The 14,881-nt window shown below is 47.2% G+C and overlaps 1 protein-coding gene across 2 annotated transcripts in view; it reads left to right on the top strand.

Moving 5' to 3' along the window:
• The window catches only part of LOC106591860 (dedicator of cytokinesis protein 1), a 747,377-nt gene that overhangs the window by 66,367 nt on the left and 666,129 nt on the right, over window positions 1-14,881 (top strand). For both annotated transcript variants that reach the window (XM_045687698.2, XM_045687696.2), the window contains exons 12-14: window positions 11,325-11,404; window positions 13,692-13,817; window positions 14,581-14,705. In XM_045687698.2, coding sequence (XP_045543654.2) covers window positions 11,325-11,404; window positions 13,692-13,817; window positions 14,581-14,705 — 331 coding nt within the window. The remainder of the gene's footprint in view (window positions 1-11,324; window positions 11,405-13,691; window positions 13,818-14,580; window positions 14,706-14,881) is intronic.

Raw genomic sequence — 14,881 nt, 5'->3', positions numbered from 1 at the left:
CACCCTCATAGATATCATCCTAACCAACGTGCCCTCTAAATACACCTCTGCTGTTTTCAACCAAGATCTCAGCGATCACTGCCTCATTGCCTGCACCCGTAATGGGTCAGCGGTCAAACGACCTCCACTCATCACTGTCAAACGCTCCCTGAAACATTTCAACGAGCAAGCCTTTCTAATCGACCTGGCCCTGGTATCCTGGAAGGATATTGACCTCATCCCGTCAGTAGAGGATGCCTGGTTATTTTTTAAAAATGCCTTCCTCACCATCTTAAATAAGCATGCCCCTTTCAAGAAATTTAGAACCAGGAACAGATATAGCCCTTGGTTCTCCCCAGACCTGACTGCCCTTAACCAACACAAAAATATCCTGTGGCGTTCTGCATTAGCATCGAACTGCCCCCGCGATATGCAACTTTTTAGGGAAGTTAGAAACCAATACACACAGGCAGTTAGAAACGCCAAGGCTAGCTTTTTCAAACAGAAATTCGCTTCGTGCAACTCCAACTCTAAAAAGTTCTGGGACATTGTAAAGTCCATGGAGAATAAGAACACCTCCTCCCAACTGCCCACTGCACTGAGGATAGGAAACTCTGTCACCACCGATAAGCCCACTATAATTGAGAATTTCAATAAGCATTTTTCTACGGCTGGCCATGCTTTCCACCTAACTACCCCTACTGCATTCAACAGCACTGCACCCCCCACAGCAACTCGCCCAAGCCTCCCCCATTTCTCCTTCTCCCAAATCCATTCAGCTGATGTTCTGAAAGAGCTGCAAAATCTGGACCCCTACAAATCAGCTGGGCTTGACAATCTGGACCCTTTCTTTCTAAAATTATCTGCCGAAATTATTGCAACCCCTATTACTAGCCTGTTCAACCTCTCTTTCGTGTCGTCTGAGATTCCCATAGATTGGAAAGCAGCTGCTGTCATCCCCCTCTTCAAAGGAGGTGACACTCTTGACCCAAATTGCTACAGACCTATATCCATCCTACCCTGCCTTTCTAAGGTCTTCGAAAGCCAAGTCAACAAACAGATTACCGACCATTTCGAATCCCACCGCACCCTCTCCGCTATGCAATCTGGTTTCAGAGCTGGTCATGGGTGCACCTCAGCCACGCTCAAGGTCCTAAACGACATCGTAACCGCCATCGATAAGAAACATTACTGTGCTGCCGTATTCATTGACCTGGCCAAAGCTTTTGACTCTGTTAATCACCACATCCTCATCGGCAGACTCAGTAGCCTTGGTTTCTCAAACGATTGCGTCGCCTGGTTCACCAACTACTTCTCTGACAGAGTTCAGTGTGTCAAATCGGAGGGCCTACTGTCTGGACCTCTGGCAGTCTCTATGGGGGTACCACAGGGTTCAATTCTTGGGCCAACTCTTTTCTCTGTATACATAAATGATGTCGCTCTTGCTGCTGGTGAATCTCTGATCCACCTCTACGCAGACGACACCATTCTGTACACTTCTGGCCCTTCTTTGGACACTGTGTTAACAACCCTCCAGACGAGCTTCAATGCCATTCAACTCTCCTTCCGTGGTCTCCAACTGCTCCTAAACACAAATAAAACTAAATGCATGCTCTTCAACCGATCGCTGCCTGCACCTGCCCGCCTGTCCAGCATCACTTCTCTGGACGGTTCTAACTTAGAATTTGTGGACAACTACAAATACCTAGGTGTCTGGTTAGACTGTAAACTCTCCTTCCAGACTCACATCAATCATCTCCAATCCAAAGTGAAATCTCGAATTGGCTTCCTATTTCGCAACAAAGCATCCTTCACTCATGCTGCCAAACATACCCTCGTAAAACTGACCATCCTACCAATCCTCGACTTCGGCGATGTCATTTACAAAATAGCTTCCAATACCCTACTCAACAAGCTGGATGCAGTCTATCACAGTGCCATCCGTTTTGTCACCAAAGCCCCATATACTACCCACCACTGCGACCTGTACGCTCTCGTTGGCTGGCCTTCGCTTCATAATCGTCGCCAAACACATTGGCTCCAGGTCATCTACAAGACTCTGCTAGGTAAAGTCCCCCCTTATCTCCGCTCACTGGTCACCATAGCAGCACCTACCTGTAGCACGCGCTCCAGCAGGTATATCTCTCTGGTCACCCCTAAAGCCAACTCCTCCTTTGGTCGTCTCTCCTTCCAGTTCTCTGCTGCCAATGACTGGAACGAACTACAAAAATCTCTGAAACTGGAAACACTTATCTCCCTCACTAGCTTTAAGCACCAGCTGTCAGAGCAGCTCACAGATCACTGCACCTGTACATAGCCCATCTATAATTTAGCCCAAACTACTACCTCTTCCCCTACTGTATTTATTTATTTTATTTATTTTGCTCCTTTGCACCATATTATTTATATTTTATCTTTGAACTTTCTTCAAACTACAAATCTACCATTCCAGTGTTTTTCTTGCTATACTTTATTTACTTTGCCACCATGGCATTTTTTTGCCTTTACCTCCCTTATCTCACATCATTTGCTCACATTGTATATAGTCTTATTTATTTATTTATTTATTTATTTTTTTAATTCTACTGCATCATTGATTGTATGTTGTTTTACTCCATGTGTAACTCTGTGTTTTTGTATGTTGTCGAACTGCTTTGCTTTATCTTGGCCAGGTCGCAATTGTAAATGAGAACTTGTTCTCAACTTGCCTACCTGGTTAAATAAAGGTGAAATAAATAAAAAATAAATAAATAAAAAATGCTATTCATCCTTCAGGCATTTCCCCAAAAACCATGTAAAAAAAAAATCTCTCTTTGAAATGTTCTCTCTCTCTCGGTTTACATGCTTTACTCACTGACTTGAGTATTAACTAGAAGATACACCTTGTTTACACCTCAAAGTGAAGACAAGTTGAGTATTAACTAGAGGAGACACCTTGTTTACACCTCAAAGTGAAGACAAGTTGAGTATTAACTAGAGGAGACACCTTGTTTACATCTCAAAGTGAAGACAAGTTGAGTATTAACTAGAGGAGACACCTTGTTTACACCTCAAAGTGAAGACAAGTTGAGTATTAACTAGAGGAGACACCTTGTTTACACCTCAAAGTGAAGACAAGTTGAGTATTAACTAGAGGAGACACCTTGTTTACATCTCAAAGTGAAGACAAGTTGACTATTAACTAGAAGAGACACCTTGTTTACACCTCAAAGTGAAGACAAGTTGAGTATTAACTAGACACCTTGTTTACATCTCAAAGTGAAGACAAGTTGAGTATTAACTAGAAGAGACACCTTCTTTACACCTCAAAGTGAAGACAAGTTGAGTATTAACTAGACACCTTGTTTACACCTCAAAGTGAAGACAAGTTGAGTATTAACTAGACACCTTGTTTACATCTCAAAGTGAAGACAAGTTGAGTATTAACTAGAGGAGACACCTTGTTTACACCTCAAAGTGAAGACAAGTTGAGTATTAACTAGAGGAGACACCTTGTTTACACCTCAAAGTGAAGACAAGTTGAGTATTAACTAGAGGAGACACCTTGTTTACACCTCAAAGTGAAGACAAGTTGAGTATTAACTAGAGGAGACACCTTCTTTACACCTCAAAGTGAAGACAAGTTGAGTATTAACTAGACACCTTGTTTACATCTCAAAGTGAAGACAAGTTGAGTATTAACTAGAGGAGACACCTTGTTTACATCTCAAAGTGAAGACAAGTTGAGTATTAACTAGAGGAGACACCTTGTTTACATCTCAAAGTGAAGACAAGTTGAGTATTAACTAGACACCTTGTTTACATCTCAAAGTGAAGACAAGTTGAGTATTAACTAGAGGAGACACCTTGTTTACACCTCAAAGTGAAGACAAGTTGAGTATTAACTAGAGGAGACACCTTGTTTACATCTCAAAGTGAAGACAAGTTGAGTATTAACTAGAGGAGACACCTTGTTTACACCTCAAAGTGAAGACAAGTTGAGTATTAACTAGAGGAGACACCTTGTTTACACCTCAAAGTGAAGACAAGTTGAGTATTAACTAGAGGAGACACCTTCTTTACACCTCAAAGTGAAGACAAGTTGAGTATTAACTAGACACCTTGTTTACATCTCAAAGTGAAGACAAGTTGAGTATTAACTAGAGGAGACACCTTCTTTACACCTCAAAGTGAAGACAAGTTGAGTATTAACTAGACACCTTGTTTACATCTCAAAGTGAAGACAAGTTGAGTATTAACTAGAGGAGACACCTTGTTTACACCTCACCTTATTCCCTATATAGAGCCCTGGTAAAAGGTATATTGTGAATCGGGTGCCATTTTGGCTGTACTGTTGATACCGGTGTTGTGTGTATCCAGGGTAACATGTTGAAATGGATGTGATTGAAACCCTGTTAAAACCCTGAGTGAGTTGGTTAGTTATATTGCAGTGGTCTTAAAAGCTCTCCTCTGGGACCCCCCCCCCTTGACGTTTCACCGTTTTGTCGTAGCCCTGAACTAGCTCACTTGATTTGGCCTCGGTGATTTGTTGACACGTTGAATCAGGTGTGCTAGCTGAGGAATAGTTCAAATCCATGGAACGAGTTCCCGGTGGAGAGGTTTTGAAAACCCCTGTTGTACTGCACCTCTTCTCTGACACCTCTCCTCTCGTTCTCCCATCACTTGTTCTCCTACACTCCTTTTCTTGTTGTCGTTACACTCTCCAGTGGTGGCTGGTGGCACTTTAAATCGTAGGACGGGCTCATAGTAATGTCTGGAACAGAATAGGTGGACTGGTATTGAACAACATGGCATCCTTGGGTTTGATGCCATTCCATTTACTCCATTCCAGACATCACTATGAGCCGGTCTCACCATTGTCTCACGTAGACTGTCTGATCTGATCAGATAACTCGCAAACGCTCATGGAGAAAAATAAGTTTGGATAAAATATACTGTCCTAACATTCAAAAATGTTACCATGGTGACATCGTCCACTGAACCGCCTTTCATCCTCGAGTCGATGAATCTGACCCATAACTTTTAAATGCCTTACAACTTCATCAACAAGCTGGGAAACTAGCTACCAGCTACACTGGATCTAGCTACACTGGTTCTAGCTACCAGCTACACTGGTTCTAGCTACACTGGTTCTAGCTACCAGCTACACTGGTTCTAGCTACACTGGTTCTAGCTACCAGCTACACTGGTTCTAGCTACAGTGGTTCTAGCTACACTGGTTCTAGCTACACTGGTTCTAGCTACCAGCTACACTGGTTCTAGCTACACTGGTTCTAGCTACCAGCTACACTGGTTCTAGCTACACTGGTTCTAGCTACCAGTTACACTCGTTCTAGCTACACTGGTTCTAGCTACCAGCTACACTGGTTCTAGCTACACTGGTTCTAGCTATCAGCTACACTGGTTCTAGCTACACTGGTTCTAGCTATCAGCTACACTGGTTCTAGCTACCAGTTACACTGGTTCTAGCTACACTGGTTCTAGCTACACTGGTTCTAGCTTCTAGCTACACTGGTTCTAGCTACACTGGTTCTAGCTACCAGTTATACTGGTTCTAGCTACCAGTTACACTGGTTCTAAGTGCACTGGTTGTAGCTACACTGGTTCTAGCTGCACTGGTTGTAGCTACACTGGTTCTAGCTACACTGGTTCTAGCTTCTAGCTACACTGGTTCTAGCTACACTGGTTCTAGCTACCAGCTACACTGGTTCTAGCTACACTGGTTCTAGCTACCAGTTACACTGGTTCTAGCTACACTGGTTCTAGCTACACTGGTTCTAGCTACCAGTTACACTGGTTCTAGCTACACTGGTTCTAGCTACACTGGTTCTAGCTACCAGTTATACTGGATCTAGCTACACTGGTTCTAGCTTCTAGCTACACTGGTTCTAGCTACACTGGTTCTAGCTACCAATTATACTGGTTCTAGCTACCAGTTACACTGGTTCTAACTGCACTGGTTGTAGCTGCACTGGTTCTAGCTGCACTGGTTGTACCTACACTGGTTCTAGCTACGCTGGTTCTAGCTACCAGTTACACTGGTTCTAGCTACACTGGTTCTAGCTACACTGGTTCTAGCTACACTGGTTCTAGCTACCAGTTACACTGGTTCTAGCTACACTGGTTCTAGCTACCAGCTACACTGGTTCTAGCTACACTGGTTCTAGCTACCAGCTACACTGGTTCTAGCTACACTGGTTCTAGCTACCAGCTACACTGGTTCTAGCTACACTGGTTGTAGCTACTCTTTTTCCTCCCCTTGTTTTAATGCCCCTGCGCTACAGACACACAACGCCCCACATCTGTCTCTCTCAGCTGTCACAGCAGCTGCCACATCATGTGACTCCCCAGCTTCCCAAACCTCATCTGCTGTTTTCTCATGCTCTGTACTCTGTCACTGCTACTCTCAATCAATATGGCTCTGTGCCCTAGCCTGTGCCCTAGCCTGTGCCCTAGCCTGTGCCCTAGCCTGTGCCCTAGCCGGTGCCCTAGCCTGTGCCCTAGCCGGTGCCCTAGCCGGTGCCCTAGCCTGTGCCCTAGCCTGTGCCCTAGACGGTGCCCTAGCACTAGACCCCTCACATAAATAAATCCTGTTTTAGTCGTCCTTTACTTCATCTATGTCACCTCTCTGGGTAGGTAGGCTCCATCATTTCCTGAATGCTTTAGACATGAAGATGGTAGGAAACTGAGACACCTTTGCTTCACTCTCATGCTTTGTTACTAGAAGGACGCTAGAGTTGGCTGGCACCATGTCCTACACCATCATCTCTTCTGTGTTTCCTTCCTTAACGTTGGTTCCTCATCCTGCTCCTCTACTGTAATCTAACATGTCTCTGTCGTGTTGGTTCCTCATCCTGCTCCTCTACTGTAATCCAACATGTCTCTGTCGTGTTGGTTCCTCATCCTGCTCCTCTACTGTAATCTAACATGTCTCTGTCGTGTTGGTTCCTCATCCTGCTCCTCTACTGTAATCTAACACGTCTCTGTCGTGTTGGTTCCTCATCCTGCTCCTCTACTGTAATCTAACACGTCTCTGTCACGTTGGTTCCTCATCCTGCTCCTCTACTGTAATCTAACACGTCTCTGTCGTGTTGGTTCCCCCATCCTGCTCCTCTACTGTAATCTAACACGTCTCTGTCGTGTTGGTTCCCCATCCTGCTCCTCTACTGTAATCTAACACGTCTCTGTCGTGTTGGTTCCTCATCCTGCTCCTCTACTGTAATCTAACACGTCTCTGTCGTGTTGGTTCCTCATCCTGCTCCTCTACTGTAATCTAACATGTCTCTGTCGTGTTGGTTCCTCATCCTGCTCCTCTACTGTAATCTAACATGTCTCTGTCGTGTTGGTTCCTCATCCTGCTCCTCTACTGTAATCCAACATGTCTCTGTCGTGTTGGTTCCTCATCCTGCTCCTCTACTGTAATCTAACACGTCTCTGTCGTGTTGGTTCCTCATCCTGCTCCTCTACTGTAATCTAACATGTCTCTGTCGTGTTGGTTCCTCATCCTGCTCCTCTACTGTAATCTAACATGTCTCTGTCGTGTTGGTTCCTCATCCTGCTCCTCTACTGTAATCTAACACGTCTCTGTCGTGTTGGTTCCTCATCCTGCTCCTCTACTGTAATCTAACATGTCTCTGTCACGTTGGTTCCTCATCCTGCTCCTCTACTGTAATCTAACATGTCTCTGTCGTGTTGGTTCCCCATCCTGCTCCTCTACTGTAATCTAACATGTCTCTGTCGTGTTGGTTCCTCATCCTGCTCCTCTACTGTAATCTAACATGTCTCTGTCACGTTGGTTCCTCATCCTGCTCCTCTACTGTAATCTAACACTTCTCTGTCACGTTGGTTCCTCATCCTGCTCCTCTACTGTAATCTAACACTTCTCTGTCGTGTTGGTTCCTCATCCTGCTCCTCTACTGTAATCTAACACGTCTCTGTCGTGTTGTTTCTTCATCCTGCTCCTCTACTGTAATCTAACACGTCTCTGTCGTGTTGGTTCCCCATCCTGCTCCTCTACTGTAATCTAACATGTCTCTGTCACGTTGGTTCCTCATCCTGCTCCTCTACTGTAATCTAACATGTCTCTGTCACGTTGGTTCCTCATCCTGCTCCTCTACTGTAATCTAACATGTCTCTGTCGTGTTGGTTCCTCATCCTGCTCCTCTACTGTAATCTAACACGTCTCTGTCGTGTTGGTTCCTCATCCTGCTCCTCTACTGTAATCTAACATGTCTCTGTCGTGTTGGTTCCTCATCCTGCTCCTCTACTGTAATCTAACATGTCTCTGTCACGTTGGTTCCTCATCCTGCTCCTCTACTGTAATCTAACATGTCTCTGTCGTGTTGGTTCCTCATCCTGCTCCTCTACTGTAATCTAACACTTCTCTGTCGTGTTGGTTCCTCATCCTGCTCCTCTACTGTAATCTAACACGTCTCTGTCGTGTTGGTTCCTCATCCTGCTCCTCTACTGTAATCTAACACGTCTCTGTCACGTTGGTTCCTCATCCTGCTCCTCTACTGTAATCTAACATGTCTCTGTCGTGTTGGTTCCTCATCCTGCTCCTCTACTGTAATCTAACATGTCTCTGTCACGTTGGTTCCTCATCCTGCTCCTCTACTGTAATCTAACACTTCTCTGTCGTGTTGGTTCCTCATCCTGCTCCTCTACTGTAATCTAACACGTCTCTGTCGTGTTGGTTCCTCATCCTGCTCCTCTACTGTAATCTAACACGTCTCTGTCACGTTGGTTCCTCATCCTGCTCCTCTACTGTAATCTAACATGTCTCTGTCGTGTTGGTTCCTCATCCTGCTCCTCTACTGTAATCTAACATGTCTCTGTCACGTTGGTTCCTCATCCTGCTCCTCTACTGTAATCTAACATGTCTCTGTCGTGTTGGTTCCTCATCCTGCTCCTCTACTGTAATCTAACATGTCTCTGTCGTGTTGGTTCCTCATCCTGCTCCTCTACTGTAATCTAACATGTCTCTGTCGTGTTGGTTCCTCATCCTGCTCCTCTACTGTAATCTAACATGTCTCTGTCGTGTTGGTTCCTCATCCTGCTCCTCTACTGTAATCTAACATGTCTCTGTCGTGTTGGTTCCTCATCCTGCTCCTCTACTGTAATCTAACATGTCTCTGTCGTGTTGGTTCCTCATCCTGCTCCTCTACTGTAATCTAACATGTCTCTGTCGTGTTGGTTCCTCATCCTGCTCCTCTACTGTAATCTAACATGTCTCTGTCGTGTTGGTTCCTCATCCTGCTCCTCTACTGTAATCTAACATGTCTCTGTCGTGTTGGTTCCCCATCCTGCTCCTCTACTGTAATCTAACATGTCTCTGTCGTGTTGGTTCCTCATCCTGCTCCTCTACTGTAATCTAACACGTCTCTGTCGTGTTGGTTCCCCATCCTGCTCCTCTACTGTAATCTAACATGTCTCTGTCGTGTTGGTTCCTCATCCTGCTCCTCTACTGTAATCTAACACGTCTCTGTCGTGTTGTTTCTTCATCCTGCTCCTCTACTGTAATCTCTCATCCTCTTCCTCTCCTCCGCTGCTCTCTCTCTCTGCCTTCCTCTCCCCCACTCTCTCTCTCTCTCTCTCTCTTCTCTCTCTCCTTACTCTCCTCCTCTCTCTCCTCTTCTCTCTCTCTTCTTCCTCTCTTCTCTCTCCTCCCCTCCTCCTCTTCTCTCTCCTCCCCTCCTCCTCTTCTCTCTCTGCCCTCTCCTCTCTCTCTCTCTGCCCTCTCCTCTCTCTCTCTCTGCCCTCTCCTCTCTCTCTCTCTGCCCTCTCCTCGCTCTCTCTCTGCCCTCTCCTCCTCTCCTCTCTCTCTCTGCCCTCTCCTCTCCTCCCCTCCTCCTCTCCTCTCTCTCTGCCCTCTCCTCCCCTCCTCCTCTCTCTCTGCCCTCTCCCCTCCTCCTCTCTCTGCTCTTTCCTCCCTCCTCCTCTCTCTCTCTCCTCCCCTCCTCCTCTCTCTCTCTCTCTGCCCTCTCCTCTCTCTCTTTCTGCCTTCTCCTCTCCTCCTCCTCTCCTCTCGCTCTTTCTGCCCTCTCCTCCTCTCCTCTCTCTCTCTGCCCTCTCCTCCCCTCCTCCTCTCATCTCTCTCTCTCTGCCTCTCTCCCCTCCTCCTCTCATCTCTCTCTCTCTGCCCTCTCCTCCCTTCCTCTCTCTCTCTGCCCTCTCCTCCCCTCCTCCTCTCTCTCTGCCCTTTCCTCCCCTCATCCTCTCTCTCTCTCCTCCCCTCCTCCTCTCTCTCTCTGCCCTCTCCTCTCTCTCTTTCTGCCTTCTCCTCTCCTCCTCCTCTCCTCTCTCTCTTTCTGCCCTCTCCTCTCTCTCTCTGCCCTCTCCTCCCCTCCTCCTCTCATCTCTCTCTCTGCCCTCTCCTCCCTTCTCTCCTCTCTCTCTCTCTGCCCTCTCCTCCCTTCCTCTCTCTCTCTCTCTGCCCTCTCCTCCCCTCCTCTCTCTCTCTGCCCTCTCCTCCCCTCCTCCTCTCTCTCTCTCTCTGCCCTCTCCTCTCCTCTCCTCTCTCTCTCTCTGCCCTCTCCTCTCCTCTCTCTGCCCTCTCTCCTCTCTCTCTCTGCCCTCCTCCTCTCCTCTCCTCTCTCTCTCTCTCTCTCTCTCTCTCTCTCTCTCTCTCTCTCTCTCTCTCTCTCTCTCTCCTCTCTCTTCTCTCTCTCTCTCTCTCTCTCTCTCTCTCTCTCTCTGCCCTCTTCCTCCTCCTCTCCTCGCTCTCTCTGCCCTCTCCTCCTCCTCTCCTCTCTCTCTCTCTGCCCTCTCCTCTCTCTCTCTCTGCCCTCTCCTCTCCTCTCCTCTCCTCTCCTCTCCTCTCCTCTCCTCTCCTCTCCTCTCCTCTCCTCTGCCTCTCCTCCTCCTCTCCTCTCTCTCTCTGCCCTCTCCTCCTCTCCTCTCTCTCTCTCTCTGCCCTCTCCTCCTCTCCTCTCTCTCTCTGCCCTCTCCTCCTCTCCTCTCTCTCTCTCTCTGCCCTCTCCTCCTCTCCTCTCTCTCTGCCCTCTCCTCCTCTCCTCTCCTCTGCCTCTGCCCTCTCCTCCTCCTCTCCTCTCTCTCTCTGCCCTCTCCTCTCCTCCTCCTCTCCTCTCTCTCTCTCTGCCCTCTCCTCTCCTCCTCCTCTCCTCTCTCTGCCCTCTCCGCCTCCTCTCCTCTCTCTCTCTGCCCTCTCCTCTCCTCCTCCTCTCTCTCTCTCTCTCTGCCCTCTCCTCTCCTCCTCCTCTCCTCTCTCTTTCTCTGCCCTCCTCTCCTCTGGTGTTGTTCCTGTCATGTGCCTACTACAGGCTAGCGTTGGATGACGCCGTGCTTCGCCACAGGCAGCTGAACATCTCCCGTTTTTCACCCAGGGTGGCGGGGGAGAGCGACTTTCTCCAGACCGTCATCAACAAGGTCATCGCTGCCAAGGAGGTCAACCACAAGGGACAAGGTAAAGTTACTGTCCAGGGAGGGAGGAGATGCTTGGAGTGGTACTGTGAGAGAGCAGGGAGGTTCTGTTGGGTGACGTTACTGTATGAGAGACTATACACTATGATATGCGATACAATATGATATACAATACATTATGACTGAGGAATTTGGTCCAAGGAGGCCAATCACAAACAACATTTTAAAGTTACTGTACAGGGAGGAATGATATGACAGGCCTGGGGTCTGACTAAAGGACGACAGGCCTGGGGTCTGACTAAAGGACGACATCTTAGTAACAGCTCTGGGATTGACATATCTTGGTTTAGTGGACCCCAGACCACCTGAAGAGGGATTTGTAGAGGGAGGAGAACAGTCTCTGTGGTGTTGTCATGTTGAATGAAGTTATGTCAGATCCACTCGGTCATCCCTGGCCAAGGAATCACACAGAGCACGGTGAGGAAGCAGCGGTGTGTGTGTGGGAGGAGGTGTGTGTGTTGTGTGTGTGGCCAGGGAGACACAGTGAGGAAGCAGCGGTGTCTGTGTGGGAGGGTGTGTGTGTGTGTGTGTGTGGCCAGGGGGACGCACAGTGAGGAAGCAGCGGTGTCTGTGTGGGAGGGTGTGTGTGTGTGTGTGTGTGGCCAGGGAGACACACAGTGCACAGTGAGGAAGCAGCGGTGTTGGTGTGTCAGTCACAGCCTGCAGAGGGAGGGAGAGGATGGCTGTTCTTTATTATGGACCATGTAGTACAGCCTGCAGAGGGAGGAGAGGATGGCTGTTCTTTATTATGGACCATGTAGTACAGCCTGCAGAGGGAGGAGAGGATGGCTGTTCTTTATTATGGACCATGTAGTACAGCCTGCAGAGGGAGGAGAGGATGGCTGTTCTTTATTATGGACCATGTCGTACAGCCTGCAGAGGGAGGAGAGGATGGCTGTTCTTTATTATGGACCATGTCGTACAGCCTGCAGAGGGAGGAGAGGGTGGCTGTTCTTTATTATGGACCATGTAGTACAGCCTGCAGAGGGAGGAGAGGATGGCTGTTCTTTATTATGGACCATGTCGTACAGCCTGCAGAGGGAGGAGAGGGTGGCTGTTCTTTATTATGGACCATGTAGTACAGCCTGCAGAGGGAGGAGAGGATGGCTGTTCTTTATTATGGACCATGTAGTACAGCCTGCAGAGGGAGGAGAGGGTGGCTGTTCTTTATTATGGACCATGTCGTACAGAGAGGGTGGCTGTTCTTTATTATGGACCATGTCGTACAGCGGTCACCAGCCAATCCCAGATCTTCCTCTCAGATGTTTTGACTTGAAATAATGTAACATCATTAACCAATTAAAAGCAGTTCTGTAGCGATGAGGTTTGTGCAGTAAGCTATAGACCCAGTACATCATCACTGCATATTGGTCCATTTGGTTTAAGAGGAGACAGACCCTCAGACAGACTGACCTCCCTTGTTGCTAAGTCCCACTGTCTCTCTGACTGCGTTCCAAATGGCACCTCTTTTCCATACATAGTGACCTACGAGCTCTGGTCAAAAGTAGTGCACTACATAGGGAATAGGGGTGCCAAATGGGATGCAACCTCGGTCTAGAAAGGGTCATTTTCCTGAAGAAAGGAAGCAGTTACACACGGACCAAATGAAAAGAATGAACTACAGGATTTTAAAGCTTTATATTTGGAACGGTGGTAAACTCCGAGCTGCCATAGAAACCCCTCTTCATAAACTAGAAAGGGTCATTTTCCTGAAGAAGAAAAAAAAACGTGTGAATTGCTCCAGGTGGTAAATTTAGACTCCTTGACCTCCAGCAATTTGTCTTGGTTCTCATACCAACTGGAGATTCCCACTGAGATCGTCATACGTTGGTATTAGCAATAGCTTCCTTAACAACGGTCTCTTCTCCCTCCCTCCCTGTTCCCAGGTCTGTGGGTGACCCTGAAGATGCTCTGATTCGATTGATTACATGTCATATTTCCTGTTCCCAGGTCTGTGGGTGACCCTGAAGATGCTCTGATTTGATTGATTACATGTCATATTTCCTGTTCCCAGGTCTGTGGGTGACCCTGAAGATGCTCTGATTTGATTGATTACATGTCATATTTCCTGTTCCCAGGTCTGTGGGTGACCCTGAAGATGCTCTGATTTGATTGATTACATGTCATATTTCCTGTTCCCAGGTCTGTGGGTGACCCTGAAGATGCTCTGATTCGATTGATTACATGTCATATTTCCTGTTCCCAGGTCTGTGGGTGACCCTGAAGATGCTCTGATTTGATTGATTATATGTCATATTCCCTGTTCCCAGGTCTGTGGGTGACCCTGAAGCTGCTTCCGGGTGATATCCATCAGATCAGGAAGGACTTCCCTCACCTGGTTGACCGTTCCACAGCCGTAGCCCGCAAGATGGGCTTCCCAGAGATCATCATGCCAGGTAGTATTATGATCCATTCAGAGATCATCATGCCATGTAGTATTATGATCCATTCAGAGATCATCATGCCAGGTAGTATTATGATCCATTCAGAGATCATCATGCCAGGTAGTATTATGATCCATTCAGAGATCGTCATGCCAGGTAGTATTATGATCAGCTATGAAAAGCCAACTGACATTTACTCCTGAGATGCTGACCTGTTGCACCCTCTACAACCACTGGGATTATTATTATTTGACCCTGCTGGTCATCTATGAACGTTTGAACATCTTGGCCATGTTCTGTTATAATCTCCACCCGGCACAGCCAGAAGAGGACTGGCCACCCCTCATAGCCTGGTTCCTCTCTAGGTTTCTTCCTAGGTTCCTTTCTAGGGAGGTTTTCCTAGCCACCGTGCTTCTACACCTGCATTACTTGCTGTTTGGGGTTTTAGTCTGGGTTTCTGTACAGCACTTTGTGAAATCGGCTGATGTAAAAAGGGCTATATAAATAAATGTGTTTGATTGATTGATAGTATCGTGCCCTCTTTCCACTGTGAGATTCACACCGGTGTTGGTCTTGAAGACTATATATGGTCTGACTTGGGGCCAAATTGGTACACGACCCTTTGTCAGTGAGATCTACATTCAGCATGCAGGTCTACAGTCAGAACACGACCCTTTGTCAGTGAGATCTACATTCAGCATGCAGGTCTACAGTCAGAACACGACCCTTTGTCAGTGAGGTGTGTGTACTCATAAGCCTGTTTGTTTCTCCTTAGGTGACGTGCGTAACGATATCTACGTAACCCTGGTTCAGGGAGAGTTCGATAAAGGCAGCAAATCCACCCCCAAGAATGTAGAGGTCACCATGACAGTCTACGACGAGGACGGAAAGAAACTGGAGGTATTGAGAGACACACACACACACACACACACACACACACACACACACACACACACACACACACACACACACACGACGGAGGGAAAGTGGAGGTACATTTACATTTACATTTACGTCATTTAGCAGACGCTCTTATCCAGAGCGACTTACAAACTGACGAATGAATGTTGGTCTCA

The sequence above is a fragment of the Salmo salar genome, chromosome 01 (genome assembly GCF_965601325.2).
Source record: "Salmo salar chromosome 01, fSalSal1, whole genome shotgun sequence".
Classification (NCBI taxonomy): Eukaryota; Metazoa; Chordata; class Actinopteri; order Salmoniformes; family Salmonidae; genus Salmo; species Salmo salar.
This window is presented reverse-complemented; position numbering and strand designations above follow the sequence as displayed.